General features: G+C 45.3%; 1 protein-coding gene across 1 annotated transcript in view; it reads left to right on the forward strand.

The window, feature by feature from the left end:
* The window catches only part of LOC144679818 (EMILIN-2-like), a 75249-nt gene that overhangs the window by 14277 nt on the left and 40621 nt on the right, over positions 1-20351 (forward strand). The window contains exon 4 of the mRNA XM_078540636.1: positions 15352-17292. Coding sequence (XP_078396762.1) covers positions 15352-17292 — 1941 coding nt within the window. The remainder of the gene's footprint in view (positions 1-15351; positions 17293-20351) is intronic.

Below are 20351 nucleotides of genomic sequence, written 5' to 3' on the forward strand. Positions count from 1 at the left end.
GATAAATCCCCAGGGCCTGATAATCCACATCCCAGAGTACTTAAGGAAGTGGCCCTAGAAATAGTGGATGCATTGGTGGTCACCTTCTGAGATTCTATAGACTCTGGAACAGCTCCTATAGATTGGAGGGTAGCTAATGTAACCCCACTATTTAAAAAAGGAGGCAGAGAGAAAACAGGGAGTTATAGACCAGTCAGCCTGACGTCGGTAGTGGGGAAAATTCTGGAGTCCATTATAAAAGATTTAATAGCTGAGCACGTGGAAAACAGTGGCAGAATTGGACAGAGTCAGCATGGATTTACGAAAGGGAAATCATGCTTGACAAATCTACTGGAATTTTTCAAGGATATAGCTAGTAGAGTTGATGAGGGGGAGTCAGTGGATGTGGTTTATTTGGACTGTCAGAAGGCTTTCGACAAAGTCCCACATAAGAGATTAGCATGTAAAATTAAAGCGCATGGGATTGGGGGTAGTGTATTGAGATGGATAGAAAACTGGTTGGCAGACAGGAAACAAAGAGTAGGAATAAACAGGTCTTTTTCCGAATGGCAGACAGTGACTAGTGGGGTACCGCAGGGATCGGTGCTGGGACCCCAGTTATTCACAATATAAATGATTTAGATGAGGGGATTAAATGTAATATCTCCAAATTTGCAGATGACACAAAGCTGGGTGGGAGGGTGAGCTGTGAGGAGGTTGCAGAGATGCTTCAGTGTGATTTGGACAAGCTGAGTGAGTGGGCAAATGCATGGCAGATGCAGTATAATGTGGATAAATGTGAGTTTATCCATTTTGGTAGCAAAAACAGGAAGGCAGATTATTATCTGAATGGCTATAAATTGAGAGAGGGGAATGTGCAACGAGACCTGGGTGTCCTTGTATACCAGTCGCTGAAGGTAAGTATGCAGGTGCAGCAGGCAGTAAAGGAGGCAAATGGTATGTTGGCCATCATAGCCAGAGGATTCAAGTACAGGAACAATGATGTCTTGCTGCAATTGTACAGGGCCTTGGTGAGACCACACCTGGAATATTATGTGCAGTTTTGGTCTCCTTATCTGAGGAAGGATGTACTTGCTACAGAGGGAGTGCAGCGAAGGTTTACCCGACTGATACCTTGGATGGCGGGACTGACATATGAGGAGAGATTGAGTCGATTAGGATTATAATCGCTGGAGTTCAGAAGAATGCGGGGGGATCACATAGAAACCTATAAAATTCTAACAGGACTAGACAGGGTAGATGCAGGAAGGATGTTCCCGATGATGGGGGAGTCCAGAACCAGGGGTCACAGCCTGAGGATCTGAGGTAGACCATTTAGGACTGAGATGAGGAGAAATTTCTTCACCCAGAGAGTGGTGAGCCTGTGGAATTCGTTACCACAGAAAATAGTTGAGACCAAAACATTGTATGTTTTCAAGAAGGAGTTAGATATAGCTCTTGGGGCGAAAGGGATCAAAGGGTATGGGGAGAAAGCAGGAGCAGGCTATTGAGTTGGATGATCAGCCATGATCATAATGAATGGTGGAGCAGGCTCGAAGGGCCGAAAGGCCTACTCCTGCTCTTAGTTTCTATGTTTCTATGTGCCATTTTAATAAAGTTTAAGGAGAAACACGTCCATCATAACATCATGGCTTACCCTGCACCTACAGAACAAATGAAGCATCCAGAGGCCAGTTGCACAAAAACACATTTAATTAACTGGTGCCTGGCAAACATTCTACAAATTAGTATTGACAGCTGTTTTCCATCACACCAATAAACACTGAACGGAAAAATGGGGGAAACAAATATCATCCGTGATCAGGCCGTGTTGTGATTAAGGTGCTTTAAGTTTTGGCTTGTGGGTGCTATGTCTAGGTGCTCCGCCCTCGCTGGCACCAGCATTGGAGACAGCCTGCTCACTCTGCTGTCCTGTTGGCCTTGATGACTTTGGCGGGTGTCCTCTAGACCGTGGAGCCTGTGCCTGGGAGGGAGTGGCCAATGCCATGGCTAGCATCTCCCCAGTCACCGCAGCCTCATTAGATGCCACGGTCACTTGCAGAGGGGTGGAGGAGCTGCTGCCCTCATCCAGAGTGCCCTGAGAGGAGCCCGCAGAGATGACAGGCAGCTTGTGTCCCAACGTGAGGTCAATCTGGACCTCCCTGCTCACCATTGATGGGCGGGCACCTAGCTGGGATACTGGGTTCCCAATCCATCTCCCACACTGGCACTGACCACCTGAGGTCATTGCCGGTGTGAGGGCTTGCAGGTCCGAGTGCATCCCCAAGAACACCTGATTCAGCTCCTAGAGGAGTCTTTCCATGAGAGTCGCCACCCTCTCCATGGAGGAGGCATTGCGCTCAGCCATGAGGGTCAACGCATTGCTCACGCTCAGCAAGGATTCCTCAACAACGTAGACCATGGCACGCATTCCCTCATGTATCTCCACCAGATCCTCCCGCATACCCTGCTGGACATCCAGCATCTGCTGCTTCATGGACGACTCCAGAGGCTCATCATCAGTCATCAACTGAACATGTTCCCCAGCCATGCTCCAAATACCGGCGCCCGGGGCACTCTCAGCCTCCACCTGCAGCTCAAGCAAGTGTGAAGTGCCTTCACCAATGTGCACCGAGATAGTAGCCGGTGATCTAATGCCCACCGAGGTGCTGGTACCTGTACTGGTGCATGCTTTAGAGAGTGGGTGTGACACAGGTGTGTTCTGATCAGTGTGGTCCTCAGAGGTCAGGGCTGGGCCTTCAGGCTCCTCATCCTGAAGGGCTGATGATGAGCCTAAAAGGAACAACAAGGACATGTCATCAGGTAAAGTCGTCACACTGTTACTGTGCATGCCTGGCAGCCTCATGAGACAGAGATCAGCGTGCATCAGGGTGCCCTCGTCTTTCCATTATCAATGGGGATTCCAGGTTCGAGTCTCACATCGATATAGGGACTACAGTGGAATGGTTGCAATTGCCGACATTCTCACCTCAGTGCACTTCACTCTTACCTCCCTGTGGCACCCCAACCTCACCATGGCCGCTTTACCTAGGCACACGGTGCCTCTCCAGCTCCAGGGCCTGCTGCTCGTACCGTGTGAGGATGAGGAGGTGTGGGGGTCCCCCACCAGTACATGACCTCTCAGCATTGTTATGGGATGTTTTTTCCTGAAAGAATAGAGGAGCATTAATTAGTCCACTCTTTACCTGCAGCGCCATTGCAGCCTGGCCAACCCCACCTGAGGAGCACCTCACAGCGCTCAGCCGATTCGTGACACTGGAGCCGCAAGACACTCAGTCCAAGCAGTCAGGACTCACCCCCTTGGCCAGCTCCTGCCTCATTGACATTGCCACTCACACTCTAACACCTCTGAGGTCTGGGGGTGGTGGGAAGCTCTTAACTGTTCTGTAAAGTGACCCATGCCAACACGGTACTCACCCTTCCTGATCACAGGAGATTGTTGAAGCGCTTCCGGCACTGCCCCCGTGTGCACCTCATCACGTCGTGGCTGCTGACCCTGGATGCCACCTCTACCCAGGCCTTTTTGGTGAGGTGGGAGGCCCCCCTTCTCCCATCCCTGGGGACAAGGGTTTCTCTCCGTGCTGCTGCCTCCTCCAAGGGGACAGTGAGGCACTCATCTGAGAAACGTCGGGCCAACTGCCCCTCCAGCCTGCCCTCCCGCCTGCTGTGTTCACCCACAACGCTCTCCATCACAACTTCCGCACCCTTCGCTGGCAGCCTTCCAATGGCTGCTGAGGCTGTATTTGAATCAGCCGCTGGGTCATCATTGGGCCTGGCAGACATTGAGCACCCGCCCCCGCCTGCCCCTTCGCGCTCACTCTGCAGCCGCGTCTTATGCTGGGCGGGCCTTAATTGACCTGCCTGCGTAAAATCGAAGTACGCTGCTGATTGTGGGTGTCGGTCGGCTTCCCAACCTCCCCTGCCGATTCCACACGCCAAGAGCCAAATTCTGCCCCATGTGTGCGGGAGCCCCAGCCACCCCTTCTTCCTGAGTATGATGCTCCTCCCTCTGCGCAGCCAGGCACCTCCTTCCCTCTCTTCTCTGTTGCCTCCACTCTCTGTACGCCACGAGGAATTCAACAGGGTCACCAGTCTCCATGCTCCTGATGTACTCCTCCAGGATGAAAGAGAGAGACATATGGGTTAGCATGGGTGCACCAAGAACCTCTCTTTGTGAAGTCTGAAGGCTCATTAACGTATCCCAGAGCGTGCTGGCCTCCACTTGGAGTGAACACGCCAGAGTTTAGTGCACTGCAAAGCTGTCTGAAACCCCATCCACCTCCGCCCCACTCCACCTGACCGATTGGCAGCAGCTTTGCCCACTGGACTGCATGCTGTGCTTTCAGCTCAGGCACAGGCATTCTCCTAACCCACACTTGCAAGGCTGCACTGTTAGCTTGACCCATGTGGGAGACTGGATCAAACCAGGATGATGACATTACAAGGGGATGTGATCACCTCCACCAGTGACTGCTCCATGGCCAGCTTTAGCAAGAGGATTGTACAACATAGCCAGTCGTCCAACTGTTCTGCAGTCCACTAAAATGCTCATTAGTTTGCAGTCTGTGCCTGAAGGGTGAAAAGCTCTGGCGCACTTGGTGGCACTTTGGTGCCTCTGCGTTGCTTGAGTGGGCAGATAAGCTAGAGGCCCAACTCCAAGCATGTCAATGTGGCTGCACCTGAACTGTCTCAGCTGCAGAGGAATCGTCGCTTTATACAAGGTTTCCCTAATGCATGGCCACTTCCCTCCCCCCAACCCTGCACATGCTTGTACACTGCTATCAACCGCAGGGCAGCCCTTGCCACCCCTAACTCACCTCAACAGCAGGGTAGCCCTTGTGCCCCCACCTCAACCTTGAAATCCAACAGGCGACCCTTTTGAACATTGCGCAATGTTACTGTGTACTCATCTTCAAGTTCCCCTCAAAGTGCAGCCCGCCAAGTACACACCTTATATATGCTGTTGTGAAACACGTCGGTGTGTAATCACGACCCAGCATGGGAGATGATTCCAGAGGGGGCTGGCCTTACAATGATATGCAGATGTATTACAATGAGATTCCCGGTGTCCGATGGCGGGAAATGCGGCCCGCCATTGAAGGGTAGAGCGGACGATTGCAAACTGGTTTCACGATGTTGTGAAACCAATTTTTGGCCTTCTCGCCATATTGTCTGCTCACATCACTGAACAGGCCCGATGCGAGTGGGCATGGAAAATTTCGCCCTAAGTTTACAAGTGACAGGGATTTTGAAGACCAAATGGTCCTGGGTTTTTGATTTCCTTTGCTGGAACTTCTTTTTCTACTTCTATTTTTTTTTAACCAATGAACAACATTCTAAAAGTTATTTGCCGAGAAATTTGACTGTGTACATTTTTGGGTGCCTCACTCGTCGAGTGCTAACAGCCTTCATTCAAATGAGAAGGTCTGAGGAGCCTTGGAATTTGGTCTTTGGGACTCATTATCATGCAGAAGTAGGAGCCCGAAAAGGGTCTTGCAACAGCATTCAGGTAAATGATTTTGTAGGAACATAAGAATCAGAAGGAGAATGGAAGAGCCCAGCACATCAGTGCAAAAGATAAGACTGAAGCATTTGCAATAATCTTCAGCCAGAAGTGCCGAGTGGTTGATCCATCTCGGCCTCCTCTGGAGGTCCCCAGCATCACAGATGCCAGTCTTCAGCCAATTCGATTCACTCCACGTGATACCAAGAAACGGCTGAAGGCTCTGGATACTGCAAAGGTTATGGGCCTTGACAAAATTCCGGCAATAGTATTGAAGACTTGTGCTCCAGAACTTGCTGCGCCTCTAGTCAAGCTGTTCCAGTACAACTACAACACTGGCATCTACCCGGCTGTGTGGAAAATTGCCCAGGTATGTCCTGTACACAAAAAGCAGGACAAATCCAACCCGGCTAATTACCGCCCCATCAGTCTACTCTCAATCATCAGTAAAGTAATGGAAGGGGTCATCAACAGTGCTAACAAGCGCCACTTGCTTAACAATAACCTGTTCACTGACGCCCAGTTTGGGTTCCGCCAGGGCTACTCGGTTCCTGACCTCATTACAGCCTTGGTCCAAACATGGACAAAAGAGCTGAACTCCTGAGGTTGGGTGAGAGTGACTGCCCTTGACATCAAGGCTGCATTTGACCAAGTGTGGCATCAAGGAGCCCTAGCAAAACTGGAGTCAATGGGAATCAGGGGGAAAACTCTCAGCTGGTTGGGGTCATATCTAGCACAAAGGAAGATAGTTGTGGTTGTTGGAGGTCAGTCATCTCAGCCCCAGGACATCACTGCAGGAGTTCCTCAGGATAGTGTCCTCGGCCCAACCATCCTCAGCTGCTTCATCAATGACCTTCCTTCCATCATAAGGTCAGAAGTTCATTGATGATTGCACAATGTTCAGCACCATTCACGACTCCTCTGAAGCAGTGCATGTCCAAATGCAGCATGACCTGGACAATATCCAGGCTTGGGCTGACAAGTGGCAAGTAACATTCATGCCACACAAGTGTCAGGCAATGACCATCTTCAACAAGAGAGAATCCAACTATTGCCCTTTAGTGTTCAATGGCATTACCCACTGAATCCCCGCTATCAACATCCTGGGGGTTACCATTGACCAGAAACTGAACTGGGCCAGCCATGCAAACACTGTGGCTACAAGAGCAGGTCAAAGATGAGGAATCATGCAACAAGTAACTTACCTCCTGACTCCCCAGAGCCTGTCCACCATCTACAAGGCACAAGTCAGGAGTGTGATGGAATACTCCCCACTTGCCTGGATGAGTACAGCTCCCACAACACTCAAGAAGCTTGACACCATCCAGGACAAAGCAGCCCGCTTGATTGGCACCACATCTACAAACATTCACTCCCTCTACCACTGACGCACAGTAGCAGCAGTGTGTACCATCTACAGGATGCACTGCAGGAATTCACCAAGGCTCCTTTGACAGCACCTTCCAAACCCACGACCACTACCATCTAGAAGGACAAGGGCAGCAGATAGATGGGAACACCACCACCAGGAAATTCCCCTCCAAGTCACTCACCATCCTGACTTGGAAATATATCCCCGTTCCTTTACTGTCACTGGGTCAAAATCCTGGAACTCCCTTCCTAACAGCACTGTGGGTGTACCTACACGACATAGATTGCAGCGGTTCAAGAAGGCAGCTCACCACCATCTTCTCAGGGGTAACTAGGGATGAGCAATAAATGCTGGTCCAGTCAGCGAAGCCCACATCCCGTGAATTAATTTTTTTAAAAATAAGGTTATTGTAGATTGCAGCATAATTGCAATTTAAAATAGTTGCCCTTCATATGATAGGTGTATCTTGTGAAGTGAGGTTTTATAGTATAGTGATTAGTAGATGTTATTGAATCATTCCAAATTGTTTTTGGCTTGATTTATATAATTTTTATCATTAGGACGGTACTATGCAAACCCCTTGGGGCTAGATCTCATGGTTAATCTCTCACTCCATTGCAGTAATTGATAAAGTACCATAAGCAGACTTATTTGGAAAATCGAAGTGCATGGCATTAAAAGGATGTTGGTAAGTTGAGTACATCATTAGCTAAGGGATTGGAGGCAGAGAATAGAGGCAGAAATATGCAGTGGGGTCTCCGATGCATCAGTATTAGGACAATTGCATTTCTTGCTATATATAAATGACCCAGACTTCGGTATAGGAAGTCTAATTTTTTAGTTTGTGGATAATACAAAACCTGGCATTTAAGTAAATAGTGAGCAGGATAGTAACAGGCACTCAGGAAGACTTAGGCAGAGATGAGAGTGACTGCCCTTGACATGAAGGCAGCATTTGACTGAGTGTTGCATCAAGGAGCCCTAGCAAAACCGGAGTCAATGGGAATCAGAGGGTAAACTCTCCACTGGTTGGAGTCATACCCAGCACAAAGGAAGATGGTTGTGGTTGTTGGAGGTCACTCATCTCAGTCCCAGGAGTTCCTCAGGGTAGTGTCCTAGGCCCAACCATCTTCAACTGTTTCATCAATGACCTTCCTTCCACCATAAGGCCAGAAGTGGGGACGTTCGCTGATGATTGCACAATGTTCAGCACCATTTGCAGCTCCTCAGAGACTGAAGCAGCCCATATCCAAATGCAGCAAGACCTGGACAGCATTGAGGCTTGGGCTGATAAGTGGCGAGTAACATTTGTGCCATACAAGTGCCAGACTTTGAGATTGCAAAAGATGTCATAAACAAAAAGTCGAAGAGGTGTTGGTGGTGGTGATACTGGCTAAAGGAGGTGCTAATGGTAACATTAAGAGTAGAAAGCAGGATGAGCAAGTGCCAGATGGCCCTAGTGGGGGTGGGGTGGGGGGAGGGGACAGTGTGGGAAAAAGATTGAAATAGGCTAAAAGGTGGGGATAAAACAATGAATGGAAATAAATTTTTAAAATAATAATAATAAAAATAGATGGGAAATATATATATATATATATATATATAAAAATTAACAAATAAATATTTGAAAAAAGGGGATCAAAAAGGGTGAGGATGGAGAAAAGAGTTCATGATCTGAAGCTGTTGAACTCTGCGCTATTTTTATTATTTTTAAAAAGTTTATTTCCATTCATTGTTTTATCCCCACCTTTTAGCCTTTTTTCCAACACCGTCCCCTCCCCCCACCCCAGCCCCACTAGGGCCATCTGTCACTTGCTCATCCTGCTTTCTACTCTTAATGTTACCATTAGCACCTCCTTTAGCCAGTATCACCACCACCAACACCCCTTTGACCTTTTGTATACGACATCTTTTGCAATATTTCCTTTGCCCCCACCTATCACTGGCCTTCTAATCCAGCTACACCTGTCCCACCCCCCTTAAACAGTATGTATTTCACCACATTTTTACTTCTCTTTAGTTCTGAAGAAGAGTCATACGGACTCGAAACGTTAACTCTGTCTTTCTCTCCACAGATGCTGTCAGGCCTACTGAGTTTTTCCAGCAATTTTTGTTTTTGTTTCAGATTTCCAGCATCCACGGTATTTTTCTTTTATTTTAGGTTTACTGGCTCCTGTTGGGAACACTAGTGGTGTTTCATGTGTAACCCTCCACTCCTCACTTACTCACTCCTCAGCTGCTGAGTATTTCAGAGGTATTTCCCTCTACTGCTGTTTGCCCTCAGAATATTGTTGACTGCCTAGTGTGAGGCATTTTTGCCATCAGGGACATTGCTAGTAAATATGATGTCCAACAGCATATGCCCCATCTGTGCTATCACAGTAATGGATATTGTTTACATTATTCTGCGGAACCCCGGAAAGCCTTTACAAACCCCAGGGATCTGCAGACCCCAGTTTGAGAACACTGGACTAAATAAAATCCCACATTGTTAAAAAGGAAGTGCCAAATCAAAACAAAAAACTACTGCGGATGCTGGAAATCCAAAACAAAAACAATTACCTGGAAAAACTCAGCAGGTCTGGCAGCTTCGGCGGAGAAGAAAAGAGTTGACGTTTCGAGTCCTCATGACCCTTCGGCAGAACTAAGCTGTATTGGGACCCTGGCCTCCTCTCCTTCCTGCCCCTCCTGAATGTTCAGCATCGGAGAGGGGAAGGTCAGGGGGTATAGTGAATACACGGCCGGGGCTGTGATTGGAAGATGGGGTGGGGACGGAGGGAAAGGCAGGGGTGGAGGGTCCTAGAAATGGTGTTGGTGTCGATGAGTTGTTGGAGCTCTGTGTCAGAAGCACTGAAATGAGGAATGGAGGAGGATCTATTAACCTGCCTGATCTGGTTTCATCCCTCTTTCCCTTCAGGGCCCTCTGAAGGTCCCAACTGCTAGCAATCTCAAGACAGAGGTGGGATCATAATGGTGAGATTAGTCCCATCTCCTGAGTGCCACCTCCAACATGAAAATTCAGCCCCTGATCTCCAGACAGTGATTCCTCTTCCACCGCCCCTGGAGCTCCAACAACTCATCGACACCAACACCCATCTAGGACCCTCCACCTCTGCCTGTCCCTCCGTCCCCATCCCGTCTTCCAATCCCAGCCCCAGTCACTATACCCTCTGACCTTCCCCTCTCCGACGCTGAACGTTCAGTGCTCAGGAAAGGACTTAGCTTCATACCCTTACGCCCTCATCTCAATGAATTTCGGGCTCGGCACGATGCTGAACTCTTCTTCCGCCATCTTCGTCTCCGTGCTCACTTCTTTGGGCAGGAGTCCTCTCCCCGTTCAACGGATCCTTTTACCCACCTCCAATATTCTCCCTCCACCTGGACCCCTCACTCTGGATTCTTACCTTCTCTTGATCTTTTCATTGAGAACTGTCGGTGTGACATTAGTCGTCTCAATTTCTCTGCTCCTCTCACCCATTCTAATCTCTCTCTCTCTGAACTTACTGCACTCCGTTCTCTCAGGTCCAACCCCAACATTGTCATCAAACCCGCTGACAAGGGTGGTGCTGTTGTTGTCTGGCGCACTGACCTCTACCTCGCGGAGGCTGAGCGTCAACTCGCAGACACTTCCTCCTACCTCTCCCTGGACCATGACCCCACCACTGAACATCAAGCCATTGTTTCCAGGACTGTCACTGACCTCATCTCCTCTGGAGATCTTCCTCCCACAGCTCCCAACCTGATAGTAGCCCAACCTCGGACGGCCCGCTTCTACCTCCTACCCAAAATCTACAAACAGAACTGTCCTGGCAGACCGATCGTGTCAGCCTGTTCCTGCCCCACGGAACTCATTTCTCATTATCTTGACTCCCTTCTCTCTCCCCTTGTCCAGTCCCTTCCCACCTACATCCGTGATTCCTCTGACACCTTACGTCACATCAACAATTTCCAGTTCCCTGGCCCCAACCGCTTCCTCTTAATCATGGACGTCCAATCCCTCAACACCTCCATCCCCCACCAGGATGGTCTAAGGGCCCTTAGCTTCTTCCTTGAACAGAGGCCCGAACAATCCCCATCCACTACTACTCTCCTCCTTCTGGCTGAACTTGTTCTCACACTGAACAATTTCTCCTTTAACTCCTCTCACTTCCTCCAAATAAAAGGTGTGGCTATGGGTACCTGCATGGGCCCCAGCTATGCCTGTCTCTTTATGGGGTATGTGGAACATTCCTTGTTCCAGTCCTACTCCGGCCCCCTCCCACAACTCTTTCTCCGGTACATCGATGATTACTTTGGTGCTGCTTCATGCTCTCGTCGGGACTTGGAAAAATTTTATTAATTTTGCTTCCAATCTCCACCCTCCATCATTTTTACATGGTCCATCTCTGACACTTCCCTTCCCTTCCTTGACCTCTCTGTCTCAATTTCTGGTGATAGACTGTCCACCAATATCCATTACAAGCCTGCCGACTCCCACAGCTACCTCGACTACAGCTCCTCACACCCCGCTTCCTGTAAGGACTCCATCCCAATCTCTCAGTTCCTTTGCCTCCGTCGCATCTGTTCTGATGATGCTACCTTCAAAAACAGTTCCTCTGGCATGTCCTCCTTCTTCCTTAATCGAGTTTTACACCCACAGTCGTTGACAGGGCCCTCAACCATGTCCGGGCCATCTCCCACGCATCCGCCCTCACGACTTCTCCTCCCTCCCAGAATCATGATAGGGTCCCCCTTGTCCTCACTTATCACCCCACCAGCCTCCGCATTCAAAGGACCATCCTCCGCCATTTCCGCCAACTCCAGCATGATGCCACCACCAAACACATCTTCCCTTCACCCCCCCTGCCGGCATTCCGTAGGGATTGTTCCCTCCGGGACACCCTGGTCCACTCCTCCATCACCCCCTACTCCTCAACCCCCACTTATGGCACCTCCCCATGCCCACGCAGAAGATGCAACACCTGCCCCTTCACTTCCTCTCTCCTCACCGTCCAAGGGCCCAAACACTCCTTTCAAGTGAAGCAGCATTTCACTTGCATTTCCCCTAACTTAGTCTACTACATTCGTTGCTCCCAATGCGGTCTCCTCTACATTGGAGAGACCAAACGTAAACTGGGCGACCGCTTTGCAGAACACATGCGGTTTATCTGCAAGAAAGACCCAAACCTCCCTGTCGCTTGCCATTTTAACACTCCACCCTGCTCTCTTGCCCACATGTTTGTCCTTGGCTTGCAGCATTGTTCCATTGAAGCCCAACGCAAACTGGAAGAACAGCACCTCATCTTCCGACTAGGCACTTTACAGCCTTCCGGACTGAATATTGAATTCAACAACTTTAGATCTTGAACTCCCTCCTCCATCCCCACCCCCTTTCCATTTCTTCCCCCTCCCTTTTGTTTTTTCCAATAATTTATATAGATTTTTCTTTTCCCACCTATTTCCATTATTTCTAAATCTATACCTTCAATGCCCTGTCAGTCTTTCCACCCCACCCCCACTAGAGCTGTACCTTGAGTGTCCTGCCATCCATTCTTAATTAGCACTTTTCTTAGATAATATCACCACCTTCAACACCTCTTTGTTCCTTTGTGACATCTTTTGATTATCTGCTCCTATCACTGCTTGCTTGTCCCTACAACCACCCCCCCCCCAACTTCTCTCCCCCCACCCCCCCACCTTAAACCAGCTTATATTTCACCCCTCTCCTAATATTACTTAGTTCTGTTGAAGGGTCATGAGGACTCGAAATGTCAACTCTTTTCTTCTCCGCCGATGCTGCCAGCCCTGCTGAGTTTTTCCAGGTAATTCTGTTTTTGTTTTGGAGTGCCAAATCAAAGCCTGCCAAGGCCCAGTCCTTCATAGGGTTGCTTTTAACACATTGCATCTCTTCAGAAAAATCCACACCAATTTCAGACATCAAATAGAAAGAGAAGAGTGAGTCCTTCATTTCAAAGAGCAGCTATTTACCATAGTCTGTGTATAAAATTGCTTGAAATTACAAGCTTTGCTTAATGCACAGTTACTGTTTGAGTAGACCATTATTTTCCTTGGATCTACCAAGTATTACAGGGAAGCAGTGATGGTTGTGGTTTAGAAGCAGGATGCAGCACCCATAGCTGAAAGAGTGGCAATATTTGGATAAAAATGCTAGCCTGAAAGATGGATATAATAGCCCAGTGCACAATTTTAGACCGTTTACAGATAACTGTGGTAAATGGTCTAAAATAATCTTTTTCTGGGCTCTTTCCTGAGTGACCTCCTCCAATGACTCAGAGATTTTGCCCATCGCCAATGAATAGGTCATAATAGGAGGCATATTAGTCATGAAAGAATGTGTGAGGCTCCTCAGTGTGCAGTCCCATACAGAAAATGTACAGACTGAGTCCAAACCAAATTACCCCATCAAAAATAACTCTCATTGACCCATATTAGGTTAGTGAGTACATAGCTAGTGATAGAGCAGGGGAGGGTCTATAGACAGAAATAGTAAGTTACAAACACAAAAAAACAACATCACTATTAACTACACAAGATCAAAGATCAATTTATAATCTGTTAAATGTTGCACTTGTCTTATTTGGGCATCATTGTTCTGCTACAGAATTACAGCTGCAACAGCACACTTCAATCATGAGATGGTGTTTTAAATGCTCCAGAAGTTGCAGATCCCCATAGCTATACCTACAGCATCACCAATACACTCTGAGGGAAACTGGTTTCATTCCAACTTTCCCTGGACAAAGCCAGGGTGATTCACTAACATTCATTAATCTTTGAACATATTTTACAGAGTACAAATGATCAGTGAAATGAAGGGACATGAAAAGTCAGCTTAAACTTGATTAATGATGAAAAACCTTTTATTGCAGCAACGGTTAATGGTTAGGATCCGAATGCATTAGCTGAGAGTGTCGTGGAGGCAGATATAATTGGAGCTTTCAAAGGGAATTGGATAAGTACCTGAACAGAAAATAATTGTAGAGCTACAGGAAAAGGGGTGGGTGTGGGGGAAATGGAGAGCCAGCACTGACACAATGGGCCGAATGTGCTGTAACTATTCTATGAGTCTACGACACGAGCTGCCATTTTTTACAGACTGCATGTGAAACCCCATTTGTTGGAACAGCCTGTGAACAGGAGATTGAAAAATATATATTTCTTGTAGGGATCTTTTCATACATTAGTCTAATTCAGTTAGAATTTAATTCTTAATGATATTCCTTCACCTTTGTCATTATTTTTTGACTTACAAAGGCTAGATTGCTGAAAAAAGGGCAGTAGTAACCATTTGAACATTAACAGCATTAATCAAGGGTAGACAGACATATGGGAATTGTAGGTAGTCAAATGGTTAAGATTCAAATTAAAACACATCTGATTTTCGTAATATTTCTCAATAAATGAGCACTGCCATGATAGAGTATCAGAGCACTACCGAAATAGAAGTAAAGGGTCTCAGTTGGCAACTAAGGGAAGCAGTTCAAGAACCTGTTTCTACTTGTTCTCTATTTTCCAATGGAGACTTGTATCAGTCTTACATTGATAGTAAATTTGAAACTCTCAGGGAAGAGTTAATGGTACGCATTGACATGTAATTTGCAGATCTGAAAAATTCCTGTGAGTACAAGTTAATGTCTCTCAAAGAGCAATGTGAACAAAATGAATCACACTACGAACATGTGGAAGAATTGCTCAATGAGAAAGAAACTGAACTGAAAAAGATCAATGACCTCAGAACTCTTCTATAAGAATCACCTGGCCATTCCAACTGCCTTCCTCCCAAAGGCACTTTAAGACAGCAGCTAAACAACATGGATTAAAGGGTCTACAGAATTGCCAATGCCAACAGGCTATTGAATGCTAGATTAGATCATAAAATGAAGCGTTTCACTACCCTTAATCTTGAAGATATTTTTAGTGAGGTTAGAAGAAATTGAACCTAGAATAAATGTAACATTGAAATTCAATTGTGTTTAAAATGTGCATGGTGGTTTTATTTGGAGATTAAAACACTTTAGTAAAGCTATTATTGCAGTTTGAATTTTTCTGATTGGCTGTTTTGCTCTACTGTCCAGACAGGTTGCATTATAACAATTGAAAGTCATTGTAGTCCCAAAGGGCCACAGGCTGCTCCCTCATTAGAGAGAGAGACAACTGGTGGTGAGTTTAACCTGAGGGATACCTCAGGCAAGGTGAGTTTGAGAATGCATTGACATGGATGACCTCAGCTAGTATAGGAATTGAACCCGTGCTGTTGGTATCACTCTGCATCACAAACCAGCCATCCAGCCAACTGACCCTATTTTTTGCCCTATTGGCAGACTAGAAATGATGTTATTAGGTTTTGTGTTATATGCTTGATTGATTTTTAGATATTTAAAAATCAGCTATTTTATTTGACAGTTTATTTTCACTGTACAGATAAAAATACATACTTTCTGTAGCTAATATATTGACTATTGTATGTTTTCATTAGTACCCAAATCTACAGACAGCCAAGTTCATAAACTGTCTTCTACTGATGCCCAAGGACAGAAAATTCAACAGTTGGAATATGAGGTACAACGCCTTAACCAGGTCCTGGAAAAAATGCAGGCCTCAGTAACAGGATTGAGTGACAACCTGAGGCACAGCGTCCAGGAAGATACCAGCAAAATGTTTGCAACTTTACTGGGCAACATGAGACTACCTGGCAGTGCTCTTGGCTTTGAAACTCCCCACGTTCCAGTCATCCGAGAGAATGGAAACATATTTTATCAATCTGGAATGGGTGAAATGATGTCTGAACTCACAGAAGTTAAGGACACATTAAAGACCAAGAGTGTTATGCTGGATGAACTACACGGAATGGTTACTGGACATAATGGACAGTTGAAGAAGCTAATGGAAGCAGTTCAAGAACCTGTTTCTACTTATTCTCCATTTTCCAATGGAGACTTGTATCAGTCTTACATTGATAGTAAATTTGAAACTCTCAGGGAAGAGTTAATGGTAGGCATTGACATTAAATTTGCAGATCTGAAAAATTCCTGTGAGTATAAGTTAATGTCTCTCAAAGAGCAATGTGAACAAAATGAATCACACTATGAACATGTGGAAGAATTGCTCAATGAGAAAGAGACTGAACTGAGAGAGGAGATCAATGACCTCAGAACTCTTGTACAAAAATCACCTGGCCATTTCAACTGCTGTGCTCCCATAGGCACTTTAAGGCAGCAACTAAACAACATGGATCAAAGGGTCTACAGAATTGCCGATGCCAACAGGCTATTGAATGCTAGATTGGATAATGAAGTGAAGCGTTTCACTACCCTTAATCTTGAAGATATTTTTAGTGAGAGGTTAGAAGAAATTGAATCTAGAATAAATGTAACAGAGAAGAATGCTGAAGAACATTGTTTTTATATTGAGTATAGTCTCAGAGGACTCATTGAAACTGAGGTTGATGGTGTCAAGGAACTTCTAAAAAAGAAGCTACAATTATTAGAAACTAAACATAACAATGATTTTATACTAATTAGTAACATTACTTCTACTGGAGCAATAGTCAGTGAACTGGCATCATTACATCAAAGTGATCTGAATTCCAGTAATGATCATATCAATAATGGGATGGACCATTTTGAGAACAGGTTGCAGAAGTTAGAAAATGTATGCCTGACTGGTTGTGCTTCTGTTATCAAGGAGATGCAGGGTATCAAAATGGATTTAGAAACCTGCAAAAGTGACAGTAAAGGTTTATTATTAAAAACGGAACAAAACTTCATCCTCTTTAATTCTCTGAATGATACAGTTCATGAAGGTCTCAAGAAGATGGAAGAAAATGAAGACTTAGAGGTGATACAAGGAGAAATCATCTCACTAAAAGTCACCATAAACAATATTGGGCGCTCTGTACAAGCACAGTGGGAAGGTCTGGAAAAGAATACTGAAACACTCCTAACAGTTGAGTCTACTTTAACAAAGAAGCAGCGGGAACTCCTGGATAAGATTTACGAACTTCAAGAAACAGATAAAAACCTAGAATCCCAATTCCAGAACAATAATAGTAGTCAGTTAATTGAAATGAAGGAACGATTGGAGCAGCTAACAAGTCAGCTTGCTGAAGACATTAGTGAGTGTAAACACAGTACTCAGGGGATCCAGAAGGAAGTCTCCCATGTTGACAGGAGGGTGGCCCACATTGAGAATGTTTGCAGTAAACTAGATGACATTTCAGGCAGTCTGCAGAGAATTAAAGATGGTCTGAACAAACATGTCAGCAGTCTTTGGAACTGTGCCCGTCAGATAAATGAAACCGTGAAATCACATTCCAAAGAAATCGTTATGTTGAAAAGTGCCGGTCACCGATTTTCAAGCCAAGTTCCTAAAATTATCCGTAAAACAGAAGGTTTACTTCCACTTCAGCCTATTCCAGGTAGGATTCATTAACCTTTACGATATTCTATTTCTTACCAACATATTTGAGCTTCCAAATATTTTGTCCATGGTGAGTTACATTAGATGTTTGTCAACGTGCTCATTTACTAAGTACCTAATTAGTAAAATACTTATCATCAGTACTGTTAATCAGTATATGCAACATTTTGATATTAATGCATTATAGGAAACATAGCACTTAAGGCAATGTACTTAATATTTTATGATATATTTGATATACTTAATTTATAATTGTTCCAACCAGAAACACACCAATTACAGATGTATAAACACTACTGTCATTTCACTCAACATGTTTTCTCTAGGTACAGCCCAACTTTGGAAGGATGGAATCTCATGAATGTGCTACTGGGTGTCATTCACATTGCAAGCTGAAAATGTCATTCTTCCACCATTTCAGCTTCCCAAGATCCTAGTACTTATAATTTCACAGTCATTTATGAAAGAAGTCACCACCACCCTCCCAGTATCTGTATTTTACAGGAATGTTAGAGGCAGAATTGCATCCTAGCCAACTCTTAATTTCGTTAATGAAAATTAACAAATGCATGAGCCATGTGCTGGACTGCAGACAGTGCAGATTTAGCTATTTCTGAAAGAGGATGTAAATCCGTGAGCTTTATCTACTAGAGGAAGCTTAGGGTAGTTCCCTGTATCACAGATATTAGGTGCAATTATAATGCTGCTGCTCAGTGGAAACTGAGTGGTTAAAATAAGACTTAGCAGCTAATGTCCCACATCAATTCAACAGCCTATGATTTTAACCTACTCTTATGAGCAGGCAACATGGATGACTGCAGGAAACTGGTGCTGTCTTTCTTTAAATATGCAAATTTGTTTCAATGACCTTCTCAGGGCCTAACAACTATTTTAACTGTGGATTTGAGTGGGAAAGTGGTTGTGGCTTTCCTGCCAGGTGTACCTACAGTAGGAGGAGGCAGAGTCAGAAGAGGCCTGAAAAGGGAAGTCTTTTTACTTTTTTGACTTTCCTTGGGGGCTGTGAGGTGTAGGAGAGCTCATTTAAGTTCCACAATGAAGTTTAGGCCTCCCTGTCCCGGGATTCCTCTCACTTCCCTTGCTCACAACCTGAGCGCTTGGGAATATTCCTTTGGCCCCTGGTGGGTGCTTCCTGCTGACCAATCTTCTGCCACTGCCTGCCAGGTAATTGACACTATTGGTAATGCCAAGTCAGCTTTAAGAGAGCCACTGGTTTTAAAAGGAAATGCTAGTTAAAACAGTCAACCAATGATGAAAAACAGGCAACGCTAAGACCCGGGAAGTCAATGTGTCTGATCTGAGGCTTTGGATCGACTAGACTTTGTATAGGACGAAGCTTGAAAGGCTGTTTGACCGTGTAGGGCAGTTGAAAGCAAAAGGTCAAGTAATGAAACCTCCAGGAATATGTCCAAACCACTGGTTTTGGACAGAACTACAACAGGGCTGATGCAGCTGAGACCTTGGCATTGAAATTGCCCTCGCCTATTTCTGCCAATAACAGGGAAGTTTAATGTCTCATCTCCTGATTGCCACCCAAGTTAAAATTGAGGCTATTGATTTTTAATGTCTGTACAGCCCCACTTCTGATCTTATGATGGAGGCAAAGTCATTAATGAAGCAGCTAAAGATGGTTGGCCATAGGACACTGTCCTGAGGAACTCCTGCAGTGATATCCTGGTGCTTAGATGATTGCCCTCCAAAAACCACAACAGACTGCTTGTCTGACATCCAGTTTTTAACTTCCACCAGCTAACCACTGAAAAGATCAAAGCCATCATTTTGGTCTCTGCTACAAACTCAATTCCCTCACCACTGACTCTAGCCCTCTCCCTGCCACTGTCTTAGGCTGGTTTGTAGTCTTTCAAGTTGCTTTTCTGACTGACCTCATATCCTTTCTATCACAAGGACTACCCACTTGTGCTTCTGTAACATAGCTCAATTCTACCGCAGCCTCAATCTATTTGATGCTAAAACCTGCAATCTTGTCTTGTTGAACACAAAATGATTGCTCTAAGACTCTCCTTGTTAGTCTTCCAATAATCAATGCTGCAACCGTCCAATATGTCCAAACCTCTGCTGCCTGTATCCAATCCACCACCAAGACTAATTTTCCCATACCTCATCCTTGCTGGCCTAACCCCTAAACCCTCAACTCCTGAGCCACTAAAGCCTCAAACTTAAAATTATTATTCGTTTCTTTAAACCCCTCCATTGACACATTCCTTCCCATCTCTGTAATTTCTTCCACCCCTGACTCTAACTTTGTGCATCCTCCATCCCAACTTCCCACTCTTGGCATTCATGGATTCAGTCCAGGTCCCACCCTAAACCCTCTCACCTCTCTAACTCTTTTTCCTCTAACCCTTTCTCCTCTTTTTAGATCCTCCTTATAACCAACCTCTTGAACCAAGCTTTTGGCCACCTTTCTAATCTCTTCAACATTGGCATCATGTCTGTGAAATACTTTGGAGATTTTTAACTTTAAATGTCCTATTGTGTACAGTGATAGTGGATTTGATGCTGTAGAAGCACAGGTGCTGCAATAATAATGGTATAATATACCCACCCATAATTAGGTTTATGTATTATGCTGTGCTTTCTTTGTCACTTGAGGGTTCTGAAGATTTTTGTGCTCAAGTTACACCTGGGAGCTAATGTTCCTGAAATGGAAAATTTAGGCTGCTTAGTTGAGTAAAAACATGACTTATTAATGCCTCAAAATCTGTTTCCACATTCGGCCCTCTCAAAATCTGTTTTTAATGCTTCCATAGCCACTTTGGGATTTGTAATATTCATAATTTTCTCTTTAGATTTCGGTTATTTTTAACTTTTTCCACGACCCGAATAGCCTACTAGTCTAAACTTTTCAATCGATGCACTGTTAGTCTATGTTCCTTAGTTTTAGATCTTTACTGTAGCTTGGAAATATTAGAACTTTGTAGTTCTCTTGCTTAAGAATTTAAACACTCAACCATCATTCAATTGATCAAGTTTTGGCTTATTAAAATTGGCTAGAATTTGTATTCTTAATTATCATGC

Source organism: Cetorhinus maximus, chromosome 4 (assembly GCF_964194155.1).
Source record: "Cetorhinus maximus chromosome 4, sCetMax3.hap1.1, whole genome shotgun sequence".
Taxonomy (NCBI): domain Eukaryota; kingdom Metazoa; phylum Chordata; class Chondrichthyes; order Lamniformes; family Cetorhinidae; genus Cetorhinus; species Cetorhinus maximus.